Source organism: Lampris incognitus, chromosome 2, assembly GCF_029633865.1.
Source record: "Lampris incognitus isolate fLamInc1 chromosome 2, fLamInc1.hap2, whole genome shotgun sequence".
NCBI classification, from domain to species: Eukaryota; Metazoa; Chordata; class Actinopteri; order Lampriformes; family Lampridae; genus Lampris; species Lampris incognitus.
In genome coordinates this window covers 108,812,390-108,839,145 of record NC_079212.1, presented here as the reverse complement: position 1 = coordinate 108,839,145, position 26,756 = coordinate 108,812,390, and the positions used below count along the sequence as shown (strand labels likewise).

The window sequence follows — 26,756 nt, the reverse complement described above, 5'->3', positions numbered from 1 at the left end:
CATCTGTGTTTTAAACTTTTTGCCCCCCTCTATTTTGAGCACGCTTTACCTTTTTATCTCTTTTCAACCTTAAGGATTTTGTTCTTGTCTATTTTCTTTCTCTCACTCACCTTTTGTGATTTTGTGTACTCTCCTTTCTCACATGCTAATTGAATATAATTTGTTTGATTTCCCATTTGCATGCATTTCAGGGGATTTGTCACTCGCTAGTTTCCAAAGTAAGTTTTCTTTTCCTCTTTTTGTTGATGCCTGTTTATTTTTTGGTGTGAGTCATAATTACCAAGGTTGCAACCACTGCCATTACATATGCCATTTAACACATTTTTACTCAAGTACCAAATTGTAAATCAGTGGTAACAAGCTCATTTATCTTTAGTATCAGCGGTCTCAAGGATAAATGAGCATTGGTGGTACTCTACCAGTGGTACTCTACCAATATTTCCCATTGGTGGTGCTCTACCAATGTGGAAACACTAAATTCCATCAGCATCAGACCTTGTAACTGATTTCACAGGCCTCTAGTTCCTCTTCTCTTCACCCCCGTTCAACCACAGCAATCCATATTTGTGTATTACTTAAGTAATAATTTAGTTGGGTAATACTAATGCTACTTCTGTATGTAACACACACATAGATAAAAAAAGATACAGAGTGATAGAGTCTGTAGCTTACAGATGGCAAGGAAGAGCAGCTGACCAGCAGCTCGCAGATGAAGTAATGATGTGTGTGTGTGTGTGTGTGTGTGTGTGTGTGTGTGTGTGTGTGTTTGTTTATGTGAAGTGGTGATGGTGTGGGGTTATGTTTGTGTATGTTTCTTTGTCCCTGTGTGTGTGGGTGTTTTTTTTTTTGTTTCCCTTTTGAGCACCTGTGTGGTTGTATGGAAGCGTGTGAGTGAATTTCTGAGAGAGGGACTTAAAGGCATAAAAGCAGATCCATTTAAAACATACATACATATATCTTCATATAAGATATATACATATTTCAAGCCCATTTTTCCATTACTGGTTAACGGTTAACAGTTGTCACTTGAGCTGACATTGATGAAGATCAATTCTTTGCTCACATTTCAATACATGAGACTAGCTGAATATTAGGTATGAATCCAATATTGCCTAACAACCTAAAATCAACAATGCTTTACAGATAGTGAAGAAATGTGAGAATTGTAAAACGTTTTATATTTTAGAGTTTACCACATTTATAATTGAATGAAGTGTCAGCTAGACCTTTCAAGCCTTTCTTGACCAATGCACATTCTGAAGAGCCTGCTTTAAGAACTCCTCCTTCAGTGCAGAAGACAGTAAGAGGTGTACAGGAAGCCATTGCATCCCAGTGGGATCCAGCAGAGACAGAGGGCAGGAATCAGAACACAAAGGGAGAAAAGAAGAAGAATATTAGACTTAATGAGCACTTAGCTCCTCATTGGTCCCACCACATCTCTCTATGAGGGGGCTGAGATATGTGGCTTTGAGAGCATGACTTATTGAGTTCATGTTCAGATTTTGTAATACTTTCCCTCAAAACCCTGCCCTCACACTCAAATAGCCCCTGCTAGCACTTAGATTTGCTCTGCATCTGCTCAAACTGTATGATTGCATTTAGATATATTGTTGCTTGCACAGATTTCCTGCACTCTAGCTTCAGCCCTTCTCTTCACACTCAGGCTGCTTCAGTGCACTCGTGAAACATCTGCTCTCAGATTTCTGCTCTGCTCTCAGATTTTTTGTGCAATATCCATGTCAAAATTCCCCAATCAATAGAGTGCCAGGTATAGTGTTGACCAATGAAATAATCTCTGCCTCGTTGTGGGCGTGTTCGCTTTACTTCTTGGAGCATCCCTTATGGGCGGTTACTCTTTAACCGGATTCATCCACCCCTTGCTTTCTTTACAGCTTTTGGAATAAAAGCACAGTTAATATATATACCAGTGCCCGTACTTTCAGGGTCACAAGCGTTTCACCCCTTAGCCTGTATGCCTCGCCTGAGTGGGGCAGCAAAAACCAAATTAGCCTTGACCTGCAGAAGGGTTCTGACTGCGGGCTCTCATCGACTACAACCATCTTGAGTTGGTCTCAGCTGCCATGGCTATCTCCCCAATGGCTTTCTTCAGTTGTTTGGGTTCCAAACCCATCTGCTGTAGGAAATAGCTCACTGATGTTGCTGGGAAACCACGGCTGCCGACTTCGATGGGAAATAAGGTTGCATCCTTTGACAAGAGCTTTATCAATCAAATCCTGGTACTTGGCTTTCCTCTGTTGGTGAGAAATGGCTAGCCTGTCCTCTCAGGGCATTGTGAGTTCAGTTACTAAGATAGTTTATGTGCTTCTGGATAGAAGAACCATGTCTGGTCGGAGTGAAGTTACTGCCACCCCTTCTGGACAGACAAAGTTTCTTCTTCAGGTCCAGTTGCATCTCCCAGTTGGAAGCTTGATGCAAAATGGAGCACAGGTTCTTAGCAGTTGCTCTTCCCCAAGGAACCTCAACTTCTTCCCTTTGGAAATTGACAACTTCGGGTGGTAATGCATGGTGGTTATTGGCTTTGACCCTCTGCAGGTCAGTCCATTTGGCAATTTCTGTAAGGACCTTGTCATGCCTCCACCGGTATCGGCCTTCTCCCAGTGCATTGGGAAAGCTAGTCAAGATGTGATTCAGGGTGTAAATGGTTTCTCCACACTACTTGCAGGATGGGTTGTCATCTTTGCCCCAGAACTTTAGATTGTTTGGAGTTGGCAAGAGGTCAGCCACAGCATGCAGAAGGAAGGTCAACTTGCCCTGGTTGGTACCCCAGAGTTCCTTCCAGGACAATAATCATTTGAGTGCCTGCCCATTGCATCCACTGTCTCTGGCAGGCGATCCCTACGGCTTTTACGTGGTGGTCTTCTTCCACTGCCTCTCGGGCTCTCTGTACCACGAGTTATCTCTTGCCTTTGGCATTGGCCTTATTCAATCTCTTGACATTGTAGTTTCGAAGTCCTAACCTTCCTTGACAGACTACCCCAACAATCTTCTGATGTTTCTAATAAGCATGTGCTTCCCTCACTGCTTCCTGCGGCTTCCACTTCCTGTTGAAATTGTTGAGTCATACAAGTACTTGGGCACTATAATTGATAATAAGCTGAACTTTGATTGTAATACCAGTTTGCTATGCAAAAAAAGCCAGCAGCGCCTTTTTCTCTGAGGAAGCTTGCTAAGTTTGGTGTCGACATGTCCCTGATGATTGTTCTACAGATCTTTTATTGAGTCGGTTATTACTTTTTCTTTTATAGGTTTGTATGCTTCTCTCAGTCTTAAACAGAAAAATGCACTAACAAAGGTGATCTAGGTCTGCAAGTACCCAATAGAAAAGTCTGCCTGATTTATATAATAAGCAGATGTTAAGGAAAGCAGAATCCATCCTGTCTGACAGCACCCTTCCCCTGCACCTAGAGTTTCAGCCTTTGCCTTCTAGTTCCCGCTTCAAATACCCAATAGTCAAAACCAATAGATTCAAACACTCCTTCATCCCCTCAGCCATTTCACTGCTAAACTCCAATAGTAAGAGGTAATACCAGCTCAACCTTGATAAACACTGTTAACACTGTTTATGTTACACTTCTCTGGCTTGAGAACATGTATACAGTTAAGAATTCCTGTTAAACAGGATAAAAAGAAATAATTGGGCAATGCAGTGTTTCCTGGTTCAGCATTCCTCAGCATTGTTTATTAGTATTTATCATATTTTGTTGAATATGTCCTCTTTATTTCAATAAATCATCAATAAATCATCAATCAAGCATATTACATGTAGTAGCAGGTTCATTCATTATTTTTACAAATGAGTAACGTAAGCATCAGGCATTAACTAGCCTACTATATAGTGACTGAACTGTTATCGGTCCCCGTGTGACCTAAAACCAAAGTAAAATCACCGGAGCACTTTTTCTAGCTAACGTTAACTAGCATCCATAGCATAGATAGGCTATATGAACGTCTGAGCTTCAGATTAGCTAAACTGTTTTCATTACACAACTCAATGCAATAGTATACACAAATAAAGAATAATAAAACCGTATAAATCAAAAGGGGAAATGTACCGGAGTCAAGGCTATATAACATATCCGGATCACCCACCGCGAGCTAGCTACTAGCCATATTTACGTTAGCTAACGTTACATTACATGACAGAAACTTATCTCCTCCCAAAAATATATTTACACAATAATCACTCTTACAAAATCGATCTGTTAATATTCACACAAGGGTAAATCAACATGTGTATAATAGATATATCAACTTGAACCGTTACAAACCTGTTAAACAGGATAAAAAGAAATAATTAGGCAATGCAGTGTTTCCTGGTTCAGCATTCCTCAGCATTGTAAGGAAACCCCGAAGGTCTGTCAGTCCTTGGGGGGAACAAAAGCACCACACTGCCACCTCCTGGCGAGGCTAAAACCTTACCAGTCCCTGTATTATAGCAAAGGGAGTATTATTGCCATAATGGTTCACAGTGGAATAATAAGCATATTATTAATATAATAATGATATAACCAAAGAAAATAAATAAACAACATAACAACATACATTACATGTGACCACACATATTGTGGGCGTCACATTTACTGTTGTATTGCTTTTCGTTGGCTTTATTCTCCTCACTACATGTTGTATTTATTTGTATTTATCTGCCTGCCCTGGAGTGTTTGTGTGTTTAAATGTCGCTGCTGCTACACAGCAATTGCCCCTCTGGAAACTAATAAAACCTACTTGACTTGACTTCCTGCCACAGTTAATGGTCTTGTTAGCGCGTCTGACTTTCTCATCCTCAGACAGTAGCGGTGTACTGACTGCTCTTGCCTTGGTGGCTTTGAATTCTTCCACCACCAATGAGTCTAGTAAGCGGCGCTTAGAGGTCTTACTGTACAGGTTGACTGAGCTGAAAGTTGGAAGGACACCCAGCCATCTTTGTAAAAATTTGCTGCACAGTCTCTCCGTTGCTTCCACTTGAGTCATGGGGAAGTCATTTAGCAGGAATAGCCATTGCATTCTGAGTGTGATACTGAAAGCACCACACCTTAAACCTTCCAAATAGCTGGTTGTTGTCAGTTACCTTGAGCCAGATGTTTAGTTGTGTTATTGTGTCTTTGAGGTTGTCGCTGTCCTTCAGGGTGCTGTCATAATTCTTTCCAAGGCATCAGATTCCTTGTTCTTGAATCATTGGAATCTCAGTCCCTTGAATAATGAAGATGCTTATTGTCAGCTTTCCTTTCAGGATACTTGGGCTCCTAGATTTTTCTGGGTTGAATTGCATCCGTGACCATGTAGCCATCTTCTCCAGCGAGCTGAGGATCCACTGTGTTCCTTGGATTGATGGAGTCATCACAGTTATATCATCCATGAATGCTCTGCAGGCCGGATGTCTTATTCTGTCATCCACTTTTGGCCCTCTACATTGCATTCTTCCTGCCTGGGGCATGGTGGCCCAGGCAGGAGAGGTTGGCACTGTGGTTAGTGCTGTTGCCTCACAGCAAGAAGGGTAAATGCAGAGAACAAATTTCATTATAACCGAACAACTGTACAATGACAAAATTAAAGTGGCTTTCTTCTTTAGTAGTAGGTTCATGGCAGCCACAAACAGGTCCACCGATATTGTGCATCCTGCCATGATGCCCTTCTCAAGCCTCTGCCATTTGGTGGTGACATTTTCCATGGTGAAACTCATTTTCAGTGAATCCATGTGTGACATCACGAGCTTGACTACTTCTGATGGTACTTGGTAGTGCTCTAATGCATTTTGGATCAGCTGGTGAGGTACGCTTGGGTAGGCTTTGGAGAGATCTAACCATAGGACTGAGAGTGTGTTGTTGTTTCTCTTTGCTTCCTTGATGACCTGACATTAAGACAGTAGAAAACAAAAGTAAATTCAATGAGCTACTGCATTTTAAAAATGCAACCGGTGTATTGTGTATGAAATATATATGCTTATCTGCAAATAATGTTTACCGTTGCTGTGTCAAATTATGATCTTTTCAAAAAGTTTCACTGTGAAACCTTTCTATGAAACATTCACATATTTTAAATATGGTAAACACATCCAAGCTTACAGGTATCTTAGCTGTATATCTACATTTAAATCAATTGCATTGCAGATATTAAGCACTGGCTTTCCGGTTGAACAACAAGGGGTCTGTTACTGATAAAGCTGAGGAAATCCTTAAGTTTTGTCACATATGTTATTCCAATTTATTCCGATCTTAGTTAATGCTACAATGTGATTACTGGAGATTTCGATACACATTTAGCTGCTAATTTCTCTGGGTTTGGCTGCCTTGTTATAATATACACCCTTATAAAGGGTTTATAAGCACCAAGTAATGGCTTCATTAATTATTAATAAATCATTTACTAATGCTTTGAAAATCATTTAGAAGTCATTAATAGGTATTAATTTTGAGTTGCCAGGTTGTGAAAAATCCTTCTTTTCTATACCATCACCGCCACCACCACAACTTTATCTAATTCTTTAGGAGGTTAGCTTCTGGAGCGGGCTGCAGGGCATCCAGATCAAGATCCATGTATTAACAATTTATTCACATTTATAACTGCCTCATCATTTCTAACTGCAGACCTGTTGACTTACCAGACAATGTGAAACATTTAATTCTTTATTAATGAGTTATGGTGGTATAGAAAGGACCACTTCAATCCAACTTGAAGGAAGTAACGTTAATAACACCATTAAAATAAAAACAATTTAAAAAAACTTAATTGAGGTCCTTGACTTTGGCGGTCCATGTTGGCCAGCAATCTGCTAGACTCTCGCTCCTGAGTCATGAAGGTGACATCATTTTCCCATCTAGTACACTGACGGGAGGCCGGTGTGCTATGCAGCTACTATTTTATGTTGCTATTATAGTAAAAAGAATGGGTGGTATATATATATTAACTGTCTTTTTATTTCAGAAGTTATAAAGAAAGCAAGGGGTGGATGAATCGGGTTAAAGAGTAACTGCCTGTAAGGGACACTCTTAAGAAGTAAAGTGAATGAGGCACGGATTATTTCATTGGTCAACACTACACCTGGCATTCTTATTGGTTTGGGAATTTTGACAGGGTTATTGCATAAAAATCTGAGAGCAGAGCAGAAATCTGAGAGCAGACATTTCATGAGCCCACAGAAAGAGTGTGAAGAGAAGGGCTGAAGCTAGAGCGCAGGATATCTGTGCAAGCAACAACATATCTTAGTGCAAGCATTAGCAGGGTTGCCAACTCTCACGCATCTGGCGTGAGTCTCACGCTCTGATGGCACCAAGGCAAATCTCACGCCAAAACACTGCGACAGCAACAGTGATGAACAGGTTATGTAATGGTTAAACCAAGCGAACAACATTGACTCTAGAAGATAGCTGAGTATTTGAAAACTGTCTTTTATATGGGTGTTTCCATGGAGATGCATCTTAAAATTACTCTCTTATTGGGGCGTGATGCTTATCTCTGCTTTGAATAGGTGCTCTGTAAACAGTCAACTAGCTTATGTTAGTTACATAACATTGAGTGCATGGCAGAGAGAAGAATGGAAGCAATAAATGAAAGTACACGTGCACAAGATCTCACTTTGGCCAGGTTACCAAAGTTGGCAACTCTGCATTAAGTAATTTCAGCTGGAGGAACTTTTTCATAGTTCTAAGATTTGTTGGAGGAACTCCCCCATTTTTTATTGTGTCCACACCGCAGGAACTGGGAACGATCATAGTTTTAGAGCACCATTTTTAGTAACTTGTTTAGCTCCTACTTCAGGGTAGGTACACTTCCAACACAAGAGTGAGTGACAAGTTTTCAGTGATTGGTCAAGACCTCAGTGTACATTGATTGGTCGAACACATGAGCCAATACAGCACCGGCAACTGCCACAAAACATGGACAAATGGACTAATAGTGAAGTCAAGGCTTCATTGATCCTATGCACAAACACCACCATAGTCAAAGTTCGCACGTCTCCTTTCCAACTCCATTATTATCATGAAACCCATGACACGCAACAAACACAGCTCCGATCACGGCGTCCCCCATATTGTTGTTGTATCGCAAGCAGAATGAGAGAAATGTTTGTAGTCAAACCCCCTTTTTTTTTCCAACATGTATTTTTTTCGGATATTTCTCCCTTTTTCTCCCCAGTTGTATCCAGCCACTTACCCGTGTTGGTAGGCAACGGAATAGACCACTACGTTACCCGGATGCTCGTATTAAAACACATTTGACATTGGTATACTAACCGCGCAGAAATGACATTGGTATACTAACAGCTGGCTTACGTCACTTCAGCATTCCTGGTTGTGCGAATGTAAACAGAAAAAAGCCCTTGAAAGTTTGTAATTCTCGGGGAACCTCCCTAGTGTGTAGTTCCTCTCAAAAAAGTTCCCACAACTGTTTGGTCCGAAAGCGCCTTTTTAGTTTGAGCAGAAGCAGAGCACATCTACAGGGGCCATTTTAGTGCGAGGGCAGGGTTTTGAGGGAAAGCATTACAAAATCTGAATATGAAATCAATAAGTCATGCTCTCAAATTGAAAGACCACACTCTTGAATAAAGATAGGAAAAAAAAGCCCCATACTGAGAGCAATCCCCCTTCTATTCCTGCCCTCCTTTCTTCTGCTTTCCTCCCCTTCTCCCTTTGTTTCCCTTTTCATGCCTGCTTTCCTCTCCCTCTCCTGTTTTTTCCTCTTCATCTGGGTGTTCTCTTAATTTTCCCTTCTCCTCTTCTCCCTCCCTCCTCAAATCTTCTCTTCCTTTGACTCCCTTGTCCTCTTTTTCAGTCTAATTATTTCTATACAATACCCCTTTACAACTCTCTCTCTTTTTGTCCTTTTTTGTCCCAGCCATTTCTGCTCGTAGTAAGCTCTCCCAATAGAATCCCTTTGGACTCAGTAGTTAAGAAAACATATCTCAGCAGCCCATACAGTAATTGCAGGCAGAGGTTAAAGCTTTGTCTCCTTAAGCCCTGATGCATTACTGGTTCTCTGCTCAACTATATATGGGGTAAGGGTTTCATTTTCTAACCCTTGTCAAGGCATGCCTATATTGTGATTATTATGAGTTTTTTTATTGTTTCTTTTCTTTCATCATTATCATATGTTCTCTACTAACCACCCAAGTTTAATTTTTCAAATCTCATCTTACTTCACTTTGTCTTGACTCCTCTCACCTTTTTTCATCTTCTCAACCCTGCTCATTTTGCTTCTACTCTTTCCTCTCTTGGGGTTTATTATGTCTTGTCCCTGCCTTTGGCTAAATAGGGTATTATATTACTGAGGCCTGTATTCCACAGGGCAGGCATACAAAATCCTCCATTCTCTATGGCCCAATGCCTTGGAGATAGCCATAATAATCCTATCGAGGCAATGCCTTAATTATTCCTATTATTAAGATAATTGTGAGTTGCTGGCCTCTTGTTGGTGTGTTCATGCTGAAATTTGTTTTCTGTATGACCTATTGCATGACCGTCACGGAGATTAAATACACATTTATTTGACAGTTCATAGTGTCCCCATTCTATGAGCAGATCAATCCTTATTCCTTCTTTGTCTTGGATCAGTACCCCCCTCTTCTGTAACTGGCAGACTCCCTTGGTTGGTTAAAGGCCTTGTATGTCATTACTGTCCTATAAAAAATGCTGTAGCTTTTCAGCCAGGGCAGCTATTAACTTGTTACTATCCTCTCCTCTGATATGTTATCCTGTATAACCTCATCTGATTTGTTTAGAACCCTGTCCATCATTGCTGCTCCAGAGGCACATGGCAGAGCTGCTGAGTATGGACAAAGAAATGGCTGCCTCCTTCCTCAACAGTGTCCTCAATCAGCTCAACTGGGCATTCTCTGAGTTCATAGGCATGATCCAAGAGGTAAGCCAGTATACCTTTGAGCAAGGTTTCGCAGATATAACCTTTGAGAAAGATACTAATCAAAGTTGTGAAACCCAACTATCTCACTCAGTGTATCTCCAAGTTCTTAAAAATGATGGTGAAACCATATGCCTCTGAGCATGGTTGTAATTATAGGCAGGGGTCTCTTGACATTTTTTACAAGCCGGATACAGGAGGTTGGCTGGATCCAATTAGTGGTGTTTCTCAGTGCAAAGCGATAGTCATTAAAAATGATCCTAAGGCTATTGTTGTGAATTCTTGAGGACTAGAAGGTGCAGAGTCCCAAAGCTCTGATATACGCTAACTGTATTTTAAGAATTTCATTCATCTTGATGGATCGAGAGAAAATAGGCCAACCTAGGTACTAGAATCAGCTGATTTGAGTGCCATTCTATATACCCTCTCCCTGTTAGAAAACAAATTAACTTTTTTTTTCCGCATCGCCAAAAATCAGGAGAAAACAGATGCAATTCAAACTGTAGAACTAGGTTACAGGTAAACAACATATACATACATACATATGTACATAAGTGCTGTTCCTTACAATAAACTCTTGATTCATTATTCTCCTTTACCTATCCTGTTGAGTGAAAGGTTTAGACTGCTTCCTTATTTGACTGTGATTGATAGACATTTGCCATTTGTCTTTGGTCTAATGTTTTTATGTACAATTCCTCACCGTGCCGTGACTCCATCGATATTTATCCTTTCAGTAAGATGCCTTGGGAATCTATATTCAACATCAGCTATAGCTCCGCCGCTACAAACATGCATATCAGGCACCAAGTGCCGGAGGGGGCACCAAAACAGCCTAATGATCATCATAATAATCATAATGAATTATTTAAATCCAAGACGAAGCACAGCTACAATAGGCACTGTTAGACCATTATAGGCAATACAACATATACATAATTGCTCCAAATAATAACATGAATTATAGTGCTCCCCTCACCCATCTCCCTGTGGTTTGAGCCTACCCTGACGTCAACACTGCTGCAACAATTTCGGAAAGAATAGCGCATGGCTAAAAAGAAAAGAAAAGAAAGGCTGCAGGGCCCCATACATCTTATGGTTAGAGAGTGGCAATGGTCATGAACTAGCTGATGCGGTAAGAGTAACATTATTCATGCAGATGTATAATAAATTGAACTTTCATTTTGTAGCTGGATTTTATCTGCATCATTTTACAATCCATTTGTAGGTTAAATGACTATACAGTGCTGCTTTATAGGCTTTAAACATGTGTGAGCTCACTCTAGAGATGTATCTGAGTAGCAAATCACAATAATTATATACTGTAGCCTAGCCGTAGGCACAAATGTACTGGTACCGTACTGTTTTTTTTCCTCTCATTATTGTAGTAGTAGGAGTAGTAGTAGTAGAGTTGCACAAACGAGTGCATCACTACAGAAGTTTCTGCACATTTAGTTTTGTTTCTCTTGAATTTCTTTTATAGTAGTCGTATTTATAAGACCATTGAACTGTGTTTTCATAGCAATTTTTATATAAGTTTGAATGCACTTTAAATTGGTCTATCATGGCTTATGTTTTATTTAGATCAAGGAATTTAAGGTCTTGGTCAGTTCTATTAATCATGTTTTCATTTCCTATATGAATGTAAATGTAAAATAAAAATTTTTCTAATCATATCAGGTTTGAATAATAATAATAAGCATACATAATTGTTTGATTTATATATATATATATATATATATATACACTACCGTTCAAAAGTTTGGGATCACCCAAACAATTTCGTGTTTTCCATGAAAAGTCACACTTATTCACCACCATATGTTGTGAAATGAATAGAAAATAGAGTCAAGACATTGACAAGGTTAGAAATAATGATTTTTATTTGAAATAAGATTTTTTTTACATCAAACTTTGCTTTCGTTAAAGAATCCTCCATTTGCAGCAATTACAGCATTGCAGACCTTCGGCATTCTAGCTGTTAATTTGTTGAGGTAATCTGGAGAAATTGCACTCCACGCTTCCAGAAGCAGCTCCCACAAGTTGGATTGGTTGGATGGGCACTTCTTTGAGCAGATTGAGTTTCTGGAGCATCACATTTGTGGGGTCAATTAAACGCTCAAAATGGCCAGAAAAAGAGAACTTTCATCTGAAACTCGACAGTCTATTCTTGTTCTTAGAAATGAAGGCTATTCCATGCGAGAAATTGCTAAGAAATTGAAGATTTCCTACACCGGTGTGTACTACTCCCTTCAGAGGACAGCACAAACAGGCTCTAACAGGTACTATTTAATGAAGATGCCAGTTGGGGACCTGTGAGGTGTCTGTTTCTCAAACTAGAGACTCTAATGTACTTATCTTCTTGCTCAGTTGTGCAACGCGGCCTCCCACTTCTTTTTCTACTCTGGTTAGAGCCTGTTTGTGCTGTCCTCTGAAGGGAGTAGTACACACCGGTGTAGGAAATCTTCAATTTCTTAGCAATTTCTCGCATGGAATAGCCTTCATTTCTAAGAACAAGAATAGACTGTCGAGTTTCAGATGAAAGTTCTCTTTTTCTGGCCATTTTGAGCGTTTAATTGACCCCACAAATGTGATGCTCCAGAAACTCAATCTGCTCAAAGAAGTGCCCATCCAACCAATCCAACTTGTGGGAGCTGCTTCTGGAAGCGTGGGGTGCAATTTCTCCAGATTACCTCAACAAATTAACAGCTAGAATGCCAAAGGTCTGCAATGCTGTAATTGCTGCAAATGGAGGATTCTTTGACGAAAGCAAAGTTTGATGTAAAAAAAATCTTATTTCAAATACAAATCATTATTTCTAACCTTGTCAATGTCTTGACTCTATTTTCTATTCATTTCACAACATATGGTGGTGAATAAGTGTGACTTTTCATGGAAAACACAAAATTGTTTGGGTGATCCCAAACTTTTGAACGGTAGTGTATATATATATACACACACACACACACACACACACACACACACACACACACACTAAGATTTGTTCTGTGTGTGTGTGTGTGTGTGTGTTTTTGTATTTTTCTATTTTTTTTTGGTGGGGGGGGGGGGCATTCCAAAGCATTTATGCTTAGGGTGCTCAAATGGCCAGCAGTGGCCCTGATTAGTTATAAGGTTGTTTGTTATCCTTGGTGACAACTGCAACCAGTAAACAAGCAAAACAACTACCATTTTAGCTATAAAAAATAGTGACAGCATTATCCTACTTTAAGTGCATCTGTAAAAACACACTACCTCATTTGTATAATGAGCATTTCCTTATCATCACCACAGGTAGTCTGGATATACAATTATTCTGTTGGACGTTTAATATATTTAAACAGGATTGTGTGTATTAGAGCTGCAAATGTTATAACAAAGTAAAACTTTGCTTTCAAAACAGTTTTTGTAGAGACTACTATTGATTTGTTAGCTAGTAGGAATGAGCATCACACTTATAATTCAGAATGAAATAATTCAGAATGAAAGCAAATTGGATTCTGTGTTACTAGTGGCACCTTGGAGAAGAGCATTAATGTTGGGTTTTTATGGATCTACATTAGGTTTATAATAATATTTTGTGCTATATTAATAAAATATAGTGATTATGAAGTTCCCTGGAATATGGCAAAAAATAAGTATGAATGATTCCATATCTCAAGGTGTGCTATTTTAAGGTTGGTTAGGTTGATAGTTTTATCAGAAGTGCCTAACAGTGCCTGCAAGTGTGCTGTTCCAGTAGGAATCAAGTCACAGATCCAGGTAATGTCCTAACTTACTGAGCTGTGCAAAAATAGCAAGTTTTACCTACCAAAGTGTTGTTGTCCATGGTGTTTTTTTCATTTAACATCGACTATATATACAGTGCATCCGGAAAGTATTCACACCCCTTCACTTTCCCCACATTTTGTTATGTTACAGCCTTATTCCAAAATGGATTAAATCAAATTTTTTCTCATCAATCTATACACAATACCCCATAACGACAAAGTGAAAAAGGTTTTGTAGAAATTTTTGCAAATTTATTAAAATTAAAAAAACTGAAATATTGCATGTACATAAGTATTCACACCCTTTGCTATGACACTCACAGTTGAGCTCAGGTTCATCCTGTTTCCACTGATCATCCTTGAGATGTTTCTACATCTTGATTGGAGTCCACCCGTAGTAAATTCAATTGATTGGACATGATTTGGAAAGGCACACACATGTCTATATAAGGTCCCACTGTTGACAGTGCATGTCAGAGCAGAAACCAAGTCATGAAGTCAAAGGAATTGTCTGTGGACCTCCGAGACAGGATTGTATCGAGGCACAGATCTGGGGAAGGGTACAAACATTTCTACAGCTTTGAAGGTCCAGAAGAGCACAGTGGTCGCCATCATTCGTAAATACTAGAAGAAGTTTGGATCCACCAGGACTCTTCCTAGAGCTGGCCGACCAGCCAAACTGAGCAATCGGGGGAGAAGGGCTTTGGTCAGGGAGGTGACCAAGAACCCGATGGTCACTCTGACAGAGCTCCAGCGTTCCTCTGTGGAGATGGGAGAACCTTCCAGAAGGTCAACCATCTCTGCACCACTCCACCAATCAGGCCTTTATGGTAGAGTGGCCGGATGGAAGCCTCTGCTCAGTAAAAGGCACATGACAGCCCACTTGGAGTTTGCCAGAAAGCACCTAAAGGACTCTCAGACCATGAGAAACAGATTCTCTGGTCTGATGAAACCAAGATTGAACTCTTTGGCCTGAATGCCAAACGTCACATCTGGAGGAAACCAGGCACCTCTCATCACCTTGCTAATACCATCCCTACAGTGAAGCACGATGGTGGCAGCATCATGCTGTGGGGATGTTCTTCAGCGGCAGGAACTGAGAGACTAGTCAGGATCGAGGGAAAGATGAACGGAGCAAAGTACAGAGAGATCCTTGATGAAAACCTGCTCCAGAGCGCTCAGGACCTCAGACTGGGGCGAAGGTTTGCCTTTCAACACGACAACGACCCCAAGCACACAGCCAAGACAAAGAAGGAGTGGCTTCAGGACAAGTCTGTGAATGTGCTTGAGTAGCCCAGCCAGAGCCCAGACTTGAACTCCATTGAACATCTCTGGAAAGACCTGAAAATAGCTGTGCAGCGACACTCCCCATCTAACCTTACAGAGCTCGAGAGGATCTGCAGAGAAGAATGGGAGAAATACCCCAAATATAGCTTGTAGCTTCATACCCAAGAAGACTTGAGGCTGTAATCGCTGCCAAGGGTGCCTCAACCAAGTACTGAGTAAAGGGTGTGAATACTTATGTACATGCAATATTTCAGTTTTTTATTTTTAATAAATTTGCAAAAATCTCTACAAAACCTTTTTTGCTTTGTCATTATGGGGTATTGTATGTAGATTGATGAGAAAAAATTTGATTTAATCCATTTTGGAATAAGGCTGTAACATAACAAAATGTGGGGAAAGTGAAGGGGTGTGAATACTTTCCGGATGCACTGTATATATATAATCCAGTGATTCAAGTAAATTCATTATGAGACAGTACAAGCCTGTTTCATGCCATAAGCAATCTTATAATCAAGTAAGATGATTACTTATGACATGAAACAGGCTTGTACTGTCTGATAAAAAATTTAGTTGAATCACTAGATTATTTTGCTCCTTATTTGTTGAGCACTTTCCCTACCCACTGTTTCTTTTAACAAAGTTACATATATATATATATGGACAAAAGTATTGGGACCTCTGGCCATTACACCTACAGGAGCTTTTATGACATCCCTTTCTAAATCCATTCTAAATCCATGTGGAATTGGTCTCCCCTTTGCAGCTTAACAGCTTCCACTGTTACTGGAAGGCTTTCCACAAAATTTTGGAGTGTGTCTGCGGGAATTTTTGCCCATTATTCAGAAGAGCATTTGTGAGGTCAGGCACTGATGTTGGACGAAAAGACCTGGCTCATATTCTCCGTTCTAGTTCATCCCATAGGTGTTCGATGGGGTTGAGGTCAGGGCTCTGTGCAGGCCAGTCAAGTTCTTCCACACCAAACTCACCCAACCATGTCTTAATGGACCTTGTTTTGTGCACTGGGGCACAGTCATGCTGGAACAGAAAAGAGCCCTCCCCAAACTGTCCCCACAAAGTTGGAAGCATAGAATTGTCCAACATGTCTTGATATGCGGAAGCATTAAGATTTCCCTTCACTGGAACTAAGGGGCCTACCCTAACCCCTGAAAAACAACCCCATATCATTTCTCTCCTCCACCAAACTTTACTGTTGGCACAATGCTGGTAGGCAGGTAATGTTCTCCTGGCATCCGCCAAACCCAGACTCGTCCATCAGACTGCCAGACAGAGAAGCGTGATTCGTCACTCCACAGAACACGTTTCCACTGCTCCAGAGTCCAGTGGCAGCGTGCTTTACACCACTCCATCCGACGCTTGGCATTGTGCTTGTTGATGCAAGGCTTGTGTGCAGCTGCTCGGCCATTGAAACCCATTCCATGAAGCTCCTGGCTCACTGTTTTTGTACTGATGTTAATGCCAGAGGAAGTTTGGAACTCTGCAGTTATTGAGTCAGCAGAGCGTTGGCAACTTTTACGCACTATATGCCTCAGCACTCATTGACCCCGCTGTGTGACTTTACATGGTCTGCCACTTCGTGGCTGAGTTGCTGTTATTTCCAAACGCTTCCACTTTTTAATAATACCACTTACAGTTGACGGTGGAATATCTAGCAGGGAAGAAATTTCATGAACTGACTTATTGCAAAGGTGGCATGACTGGCATCCCATGACAGTACCATGCTTGAATTCACTGAGCTCGACCCATTCTTTCACAAATGTTTGTAAATGCAGACTGCATGGCTAGCAGCTTGATTTTATACACCTGTGGAAATGGATCTGAATGAAACACCTGAATTCAATGATTAAGAGGTGTGTCCCAATACTTTTTTTTTTGTGTGTGTGTGTGTGTGTGTGCGCGCGCATATAGAACTTTTTTTTTTCGGAAACCATCAATGGTGTAGATAAAAGTGCTCAACAAATGAGGAGTGGAATATTAAGATATTCCACTTAATATAATAAGATTTGTCTTTGTGTGTGTGTGTGTATGTATGTGTGTGTGTATATAATATCACAATTCTGTCACTCCATGATGTTATTACTCATTGCTGTGAGGCATTTTCGTGTTTATTTGCATGTGTTAGGGATTTTTGCTGATTATGTTCCAGCCCTCTGGTTGAGTCATGAACCGAGAAGGAGGATAAGCAATACAATATGAATCACCAGACATGGTGACACTTAGTATTGTGGCGAGCTGGCGTGGAAGAATGAGCCAAGTGGCAGAGATCTCTTTTTAATCGCATCTCCCATGCCCCATACGCTGCATGACCCCGGGAGTGCTCTTTTATTTATACAATGGCCAGAACCGACAACAACATCATGATGTCATTCAGTCAGTAACAGTCCTCTACCCAGTTCGAGTCAAACCCTTCAAACAAACAACACAGTAACCAAAACATGAACAAAACATTAAAACACATAAATATACAATATCTACTCTACACCAACAGTCCCATGAGCCTCTGCGCTCCCCAGCGTGGAGCCACCAGCAGTCGGAATGACCGCCTTCCCCGGTTGCTACATAGCTCCCACCTAAGGGGTCAGTCATTCCCGACAACCCCATCACCCAATACATAGATCCCCAAAAGTCCAGGGTGTCGCCACTGGTGAACAGACCGCCCAAAGCACCATGTTCCACAGGCCATCCCCTGCCACACTCCGGAGCCAGCCCAGGTCCGGCAGGTACAGGAGTCGTAACAGTGCATGTGCAGCTCCATGTCTCGTTGACACCCAGGCAAGTAAAACCGCCCCCTGGGGCAGTGGAGGGTCTTGGCGGTCCCCTAGTGTCCTGCCCCCACCAAGCCACGGACTATCTGGAGAACCTGGTGCACCAATAGCTGCAAGAGGCTGCTCCCTCATCCGGGAGCTTACCACCTCCGGTACGCCAACCCGTCGTGGAGCTTCAAGTTGCCCCATTGAGAGTGGTCGGCCTTTACCTCAGGCCCCAGCGCTGCAACCTCTGTCCACTCGGGGCACTGCCCCGTCTCCAGCCACCCCCTCACCAGCACCAGGGTCATGGCTTTGATGTCCCACTGCTCTGCTGGGGCTAGGTCAAGGAGCACCTGCAAGGTCTTTCCCTCCAATGCCAGAGCCAGGTGGATGGCAGCTTCCTTGTTGCTCCATCTGCTGTGCCATGCTGCTAATTGGACTTGTGAGAGGTATGGCTCTAGCTGTGTCATCCCATTGTACTTGGGCAGCTTGGCTGGCGTTCCATGTACAGCATCCCTCCTGGTTGCTAGCGGACGGTCGGTGGCGTGGGCAGCAGACATTCTCCTGTATTGGCCCTCCTGGTGGTGGGGCCGTAGTGCACTGGAGCCTCAGGCTGGAAAACTTTCATCTCTGGCGGGCTCCATCTTTTGCCATTCACCAATGGGTCTGCTCAATGTTCTGCTCCAGTCTCTTGATCTTCCTCTTCATTCTTCAGCGATCAGAATGACTTTTTTCAAATACAAATGCAACAAAAAAGAAAGGAATGACTGTTTTCACTCCTACGATGAAACACAGTTGAAAACTACTTGTCTACATCAGTAGGGAGTGTAACCTATCCACGGTGATCCTTGTCTTTACTCCTGTAGCCCCAGGGGACAGGAGTTCCAAGCTTTACTGACAAAAGACAGCATAGAGCCAACAATTCAGAACCAGAATCAGAATTTCTTTTGTTGCCATATGTATTGCATGCACTATGCATTTAGTTTGTTGTTGTTGGTACAAAGACGAGTGTGAGGAAAAGACTGTCTTACATAAAATAGAATAAAAATGTATATATACCCGCCTGCCGCCTAATGACTGCTGGGATAGGCTCCAGCATCCTGTGACCCCAAATGGGATAAGCGGCTTGGATAATCGATGGATGGATATACATATATACAAACACACATACATAAAGCAGATTTAAAAAATCAGCATTCTAATCAATTCGATACCACAGAGATGTGCTACATGTCCAAAAGTATGTGGTCACCCAAACATCACACCCATATGTGCTTGTTGAACATCTCATTCCAAAACCATGGGCATTAATAAGGAGTTGGTCCCCCTCTTTGCTGCTAGAACAGCCTCCACTCTTCTGGGATGGCTTTCCATTAGATTTTGAAACATGGCTGCAGAGATATGCTCCCATTCAGCCACAAGAACATTAGTGAGGTCGCACAATGATGTTGGGGAGAAGGCCTGGCTCACAGTTGACATTCCAGTTCATCCCAAAGGTGTTTGATGAGGTCTAGGTCAGGGCTCTTGTGCAGGCCAGTCGTGTTTTTCCACACCAAACTCAGCAAACCATGTCTTTATGGACTTCGCTGTGTGCACAGGGACATGTAATGCTGAAACAGGAAAGGGCCTTCCCCAAACTGTGGCCACAGTGTTTGAAGCACAAAATTCTCTAGAATGTAATTGTATGGTGTAGTATTAAGATATCCCTTCAGTGGAACTAAGGGGCCTAACCCAAACCATTATTCCTGCTCCACCAAATTTTGCAGTAAGCACTATGTAATGAGGAAGAAGGTGTTCTCTTGCATCTGCCAAGCCCAGATTGGTCCATCAGACTGCAAGATAGTGAAGCATGATTCATCACTCCAGAGAACGTGTTTCCACTGCTCCAGAGTCCAGTGATGGTGTGCTTTTAACATGGTGATGCTGGTCACGTGGCTTGGGTCCTGGGCTGTTCTGGCGGCATCTGGACACTGCTTGGCATTCTCTTCATCATATTGTTCATATAATTTATAATTCCATTATAATTCTGTTATCCTCTTTCAATGGCGTATTCTGTAAATTGTGTAAACACAATATCCATTACTGGGCGGCATGGTGGTGTAGTGGTTAGTGCAGTCGCCTCACAGCAAGAAGACCCTGGGTTCGAGCCCCGGGGTAGTCCACCCTTAGGGGTCATCCTGGGTCGTCCTCTGTGTGAAGTTTGCATGTTCTTCCCGTGTCTGTGTGGGTTTCCTCCGGGTGCTCCGGTTTTCTCCCACAATCCAAAGACATATAGGTCAGGTGAATCGGCCATACTAAATTGTCCCTAGGTGTGAAGGTGTCGGCCCTTGTGAGCTTGTGTGGCCTAATGCTTTGTGGCTGAGCTGTTGATGCTCCTACACATTCCAACTTTACAGTAACAGCACTTACTGTGTACTGGGCAGATCCAGCAGGGCAGACATTTGATGAACTGACTTGTTCAAAGTGGCATCCTATGATAGTACCATGGTGAATGTCATTGAGCTCTTCAGTTCAACCCATTCTCCTGCCAATGTTTGTCTATGGCGATTGCATGACTTTATGGTTGATTTTATGCATCTACCAGGGATGGATGCGGTTGATATAGCCAAATCCACATTCATTAGAAGGGGTTTCCAAATACCTTTGAACTCATAGTGTATTTCACTGTAACACAAAACTCAAAATCTGCATTTCTCTCTTAGAGGACTACTACTTTCGGCTGCTCCCGTTAGGGGTCGCCACAGCGAATCATCCGTTTCCATTTCTTCCTGTCTTCTGCGTCTTCCTCTGTCACCCCAGCCACCTGCATGTCTTCCCTCACCACATCCATAAACCTCCTCTTTGGCCTTCCTCTTCTCCTCTTCCCTGGCAGCTCCATATTCAGCATCCTTCTCCCAATATACTCAGCATCTCTCCTCCACACATGTCCAAGCCATCTCAATCTTGCCTCTCTTGCTTTGTCTCCAAACCGTCCAACCTGAGTGGTCCCTCTAATATAATCGTTCCTAATCCTGTCCTTCTTTGTTACTCCCAGTGAAAGTCTTAGCATCTTCAACTCTGCAACCTCCAGCTCCGCCTCCTGTCTTTTCGTCAGTGCCAATGTCTCCAAACCATATAACATAGCTGGTCTCAACCGTCTTGTAAACTTTCTCTTTAACTCTTGCTGATACCCTTCTGTCGCAAATCACTCCTGACACACTTCTCCACCCACTCCACTCTGCCTGCACTCTCTTTTTCACCTCTCTACTGCACTCCGCGTTACTTTGGACGGTTGACCCCAAGTATTTAAACTCAAATGCCTTTGTCACCTCCACTCCTTGCATCCTGACCATTCCACTGTCCTCTCTCTCATTCACGCATAGGTATTCCGTCTTGCTCCTACTGACTTTCATTCCTCTTCTCTCCAGTGCATACCTCCACCTCTCCAGGCTCTCCTCAACCTGCACCCTACTCTCGCTTAAGATCACAATGTCATCCGCGAACATCATCGTCCATGGAGACTCCTGCCTGATCTTGTCCGTCAACCTGTCCATCACCATTGCAAACAAGAAAGGGCTCAGAGCCGATCCTTGATGTAATCCGATCTCCACCTTGAACCCATCTGTCATTCCAACCGCACACCTCACCATTGTCACACTTCCCTCATACGTATCCTGCACCACTCCTACATACTTCTCTGCAACTCCTGACTTCCTCATACAATACCACACCTCCTCTCTCGGCACTCTGTCATAAGCTTTCTCTAAATCTACAAAGACACAATGCAACTCTTTCTGGCCTTCTCTATACTTCTCAATCAACATTCTCAAAGCAAACATCGCATCTGTGGTGCTCTTTCGTGGCATGAAACCATACTGCTGCTCGCTGTTCATCACCTCTCCTCTTAACCTAGCTTCTATTACTCTTTCCCAAATCTTCATGCTGTGGCTGATCAACTTTATACCTCTGTAGTTGTTACAGTTCTGCACATCGCCCTTGTTCTTGAAAATCGGTACCAGTATGCTTCTTCTCCAATCCTCAGGCATCCTCTCACTTTCCAGGATTGTGTTAAACAATCTAGTTAAAAACTCCACTGCCATCTCTCCTAAACATCTCCATGCCTCCACAGGTATGTCATCAGGACCAACTGCCTTTCCACTCTTCATCCTCTTCATAGCTGCCCTCACTTCCTCCTTGTTAATCCACTGAACTTCCTGATTCACTATCCCTACATCATCCAACCTTCTCTCTCTCTCATTTTCTTCATTCATCAGCCCCTCAAAGTATTCCTTCCACCTTCTTAGCACACTCTCCTCGCTTGTCAGCACATTTCCATCTCTATCCTTGATCGCCCTAACTTGCTGCACATCCTTTGCAACTTGGTCTCTCTGTCTAGCCAATCGGTACAAGTCCTTTTCTCCTTCCTTAGTGTCTAACCTGTCATACAACTCACCATACGCCTTTTCCTTTGCCTTTGTCACCACTCTCTTTGCTTTACGCTGCATCTCCTTGTACTCCTGTCTACTTTCTTCATCTCTCTTACTATCCCACTTCTTCTTTGCCAACCTTTTCCTCTGTATAATTTGCTGTACTTCCTCATTCCATCACCAAGTGTCCTTGTCTTCCTTCCTCTGTCTTGATGACACACCAAGTACCTTCCTAGCTGTCTCCCTCACGATTTCTGCAGTGGTTGTCCAGCCATCTGGCAACTCTTCACTACCACCCAGTGCCTGTCTTAACTCCTGCCTAAACTCCACACAACAGTCTTCCTTCTTCAACTTCCACCATTTTATCTTCGGCTGTGTCTTCACTCGCTTCCTCTTCTTGGTCTCCAAAGTCATCCTACAGACCACCATCCGATGCTGCCTAGCTACATTCTCCCCTGTCACCACCTTGCAGTCTCCAATCCCTTTTAGATGGCGCCTTCTACATAAGATATAGTCCACCTGTGTGCACTTTCCTCCACTCTTGTATGTCACCCTGTGTTCCTCCCTCTTCTTGAAATATGTATTCACCACAGCCATTTCCATCCTTTTCGCAAAATCGACCACCATCTATCCTTCCACATTTCTCTTCTTGACTCCATACCTTCCCATCACCTCCTCATCAACTCTGTTCCCTTCACCAACATGTCCATTGAAGTCCGCTCCAATCACCACTCTCTCCTCCTTGGGTACCCTCTCCACCATGTCGTCCAACTCACTCCAGAATTCTTCTTTTTCATCCATCTCACACCCAACTTGCGGGGCATATGCGCTGATAACATTCAGCAATAAACCTTCAATTTCCAGCTTCATACTCATCACTCTGTCTGACACTCTCTTCACCTCCAGCACGCTCTTGACATACTCTTCCTTCAGAATTACCCCTACCCCATTTCTCCTCCCATTCACACCATGGTAAAAGAGTTTGAACCCACCTCCGATACTCCTGGCCTTACTCCCCTTCCACCTGGTCTCTTGCACACACAGTATGCCTACCTTTCTTCTTTCCATCATGTCAGCCAGCTCTCTCCCTTTACCAGTCATAGTGCCAACATTCAAAGTCCCAACTCTCACCTCCACATGTCTACCCTTCCTCCTCTCTAGCTGCCTCTGGACATGCTTTCCCCCTCTCCTTCTCCTTCGCCCAACAGTAGCATAGTTTCCACCGACACCCTGCTGGTTAACAGTTCCGGTGGCGGTCGTTGGTAACCCGGGCCTCGACCGATCCGGTATGTAAGTCTTATTTATGATCCGCATATTTGATTTGGCAAAGATTTTACGCCGGATGCCCTTCCTTACGCATCCTCAGTGGCTGGGTTCTCTCTTAGAGGACATTAAAAATGTAAAATTCTAGATTGTTTTACTGATTGGCTTGCTGGATGTTTGCTTTCAGCTCTGTAGGAGGGTTGAACAGACTGAGAATTAGTCTACAGGGTAGCTGCACGGGGGCACTCAGACAGCTAATTGGGAAAGGACAGGGTTTACAGATTTTCCCCGGGCGGCAAGGTGACCCGGTGGTTAGCACCACTGCCTCACAGCAAGAAGGTCCTGGATTCAGACCCCAGTTCCTTTCAGTGTTGAGTTTGCATGTTCTCCCTGTGTCTGTGTGGGTGTCCTCCAGGTGCTCCAGTTTACTCCCACCATCAAAAAGACATGCATGTTAGGGTTAATACTTGTGCCTGTACCTCTGACCAAGGCAATAGGAAAAAGAACTGGAGTTGGTCCCCGGGGGCTGCACCACAGCTGCCCACTGCTCCTATACAATTGGATGGGTTAAATGCAGAAGACACATTTCATTGTAACCAAAGAACTGTACAATAACAAAAATAAAGTTTCTTTCTTTCTTTCTTTCTTTCTTTCTTTCTTTCTTTCTTTCTTTCTTTCTTTCTTTCTTTCTTTCTTTCTTTCTTTCTTTCTTCTTAAAAACTGTCCACATTTATTTCACATAATCACACTGTTTCAGAGCACTTATTATTTTCAAGCAGTTTTATTTCAAGTTTTCAGAAGTATGCTGTTTGTTGTGTTTTCACATGCTTTTTTTTGCTGTTGAACAGAGGCGAATTTGCTGCAATTCTTACAAAGGAAATTAAACTGTGTTTGAAAACTGGCTTCACAAGGCATGGCTCTCCATAGTGGCCTTCTGTGGTGTGAGATACATAAAAATTTTACAATTTCTTGATGCGTCCTCCCATCAACTCTGACTGTATGTCCCTGTTGTAGTCATCTGCTGGAAAATGCAAAGAGCATACCCGAAGATTTTCCAGCACTGATATTGGTGTGTTCTGTTCGTATTTATTTATTTATTTTTGTCATCCGGAGCCGTTCTTTGCAATGTTCAACATCTGTTGGTAATTGGTGGTAGCTTATACATACTTCCTCCGCTCTCTTCCTGCTGTACTTATCACAATCAGGCACGATATAACAAGAAGGCATGTTTGTATTCAATAAAACAAATCCAGTTCAATTTATGTAATTTTTCAGTTTTCTGATCGAAGAGTGAAGAATTTAAGATGCCATTTTTTTTGTACACAGAGCCACAAAAAAATGCCCGCCTGATGAGCCGGGCGGGCTTTGGAAGCATTTGGGGGGCTTGGGTGTCAGAAATTCATGCACAATGCATCCTGGTACATGTAGGCAATGCGGGCACAGGTCCTTGACCAGAACAACTCTAATTTCTTGGTCAGTATAGCATGCGTTGAGGAATTTGCACTCAACACTGATTGGACATCCATCCCTGCCAGTACATAGCCTCTCCAACAGCAAGCCCTATGTAGTGCCGCCTCGTGGCGATACATGGTAACTGGGTACACCTTGGACCCTGGCTGAACTACAAGGGACTCGGAGGAGGTCTGGCCCCTAGATGTGCAGTATGCACATCTAGGGGCCAGGTGGTGTGTGGATATTCTCTGATGCCCATGAACCAGCCCCCAGCTATGGGTTAAATAGTGCCACCGCCTAGTGGATACCTCAGGAGAGGAATAGGCTACTGGAGTAAACCCCTACAGAAAATCAACGTCTACAGTGCTGTTGCTTTTTCGTTTTTTTGCCCTTTTGTATCTGTTTAAGTCAGAGAGTACTGCTGGCGTCGGTGTGGCTGCCGCTTCTCCATCTCGTAGCCCCCTCTTCCTATCCACCGCTGTATGTTTGTGTTATGTTTATCTGTTATCTTGTTTCACCACCATTTATTGTAAAGTGACTTTGAGTGTTAGAAAAGCGCTATATAAATTTGATTTATTATTATTGTTATTATAAAAACTAGTGAAATTTCCCTTTAAAGCTTAAATCCACAACTTCTCTCATTTAATAAATCATTATTTTATACATCTGGACCATGGAGTCAGGTTGCAGAATAGTAACTGGCATCTTTACCATGGTTGGAGACACTCTCCAGTCTCTGTTTTCTGTTGAAATTTTTTGATCTGATTGCACAAACACTGGTGCAGCGGCAAACACATACGTGTTGAAAACAACTCGGGCTGAAAAAAGATTGAACATTGATGCTGATATGGTGGTGTTTCTGTTGGACATACAATATTGCTGGAGAACTGTGTTGCAGTATAGCTTAAGTACATTAGACTTGCTAGATTTTGTCCAAATATCCCACTTTTACAAGGATGGGAAGTGTTCACTGCTGAGAAGACGGCACATAAGTGACAATGGCTGCTACACCTTGTTTATAGTCCAAGAAAATCATTTGCAAAATCTCCCTGCCTTACATTGAACTATATTAGAACACTGCTCTACTGAAATTTTTATTGCCTATCCAAAAGAGTTGCAATGTCATCATCATGTTTCCAATGGATAAATTATTCACCTATGAATAGGGAAAAGTCATGGATTGCAGCTTTGAGGTTTTTACTATATACCATATAACAGTCTACCACTTTTATGCTTTGTTTTGCACCCAATTGTTGTCCTTTCCATGGTCCCCCACTTGACTTCTCCTTCTATCAGATCCAGCAGGCTGCGGAGCGTCCAGAGAGAAATTTTGTGGACACACGCCAGCTGAAGGTACATATGTGTATCTTGACTCTAGTTTTGTAAGTTATGGATCAGGACCTTATTATGGGTTGTGGGGCCGTTTAGAGTGTTTTCACTCATTAGAGTAGTAATAGTTTTAGTCCAGGATTCAAGAGTAGTGATTAAATAGCTCGTTTGGGTCTGGGAAATCATCTTTTTCCAGGCATGCTTAACTTGTGTGCTTACACCTGAATTTTTTTCTCTCAAATGTAGTTCATTTATTTGTCGGTCAAGTTATTCGAACACATGGCTCACTATCTCCCAATCCTTGCCCAAGGTGTGTGCCACATGTTTTGACCTGTCAGTCAGCCTGCTGCGCGTGCTGGAGATGACAGTCACCCTGGTGCCAGAGATCTTCCTGGACTGGTCCCGCCCCTCTGCAGAGCTTCTCCTCAGACGATTGGCTCAGGTCAGTTCGGGACTACTTTGCGGGGTTATTGTGGGGAAGTTCTGTCCCCCCCCCCCCCCTTGCATGTACAAGTGTTGAACGTTCCAAAAGCACTTCACTGACTCTTCAGTTGCAAATAAAAATACGGTTTTAAGTTCACAAACTATTCAAACTTCTTTGTTTTGTTTTTTTT

At 42.5% G+C, this 26,756-nt stretch overlaps 1 protein-coding gene across 1 annotated transcript in view; it reads left to right on the top strand.

The window, feature by feature from the left end:
* LOC130106773 (E3 ubiquitin-protein ligase RNF123) overlaps nucleotides 1-26,756 on the top strand; it is a 349,957-nt gene that overhangs the window by 102,750 nt on the left and 220,451 nt on the right. The window contains exons 32-34 of the mRNA XM_056273023.1: nucleotides 9,737-9,876; nucleotides 26,110-26,166; nucleotides 26,453-26,584. Coding sequence (XP_056128998.1) covers nucleotides 9,737-9,876; nucleotides 26,110-26,166; nucleotides 26,453-26,584 — 329 coding nt within the window. The remainder of the gene's footprint in view (nucleotides 1-9,736; nucleotides 9,877-26,109; nucleotides 26,167-26,452; nucleotides 26,585-26,756) is intronic.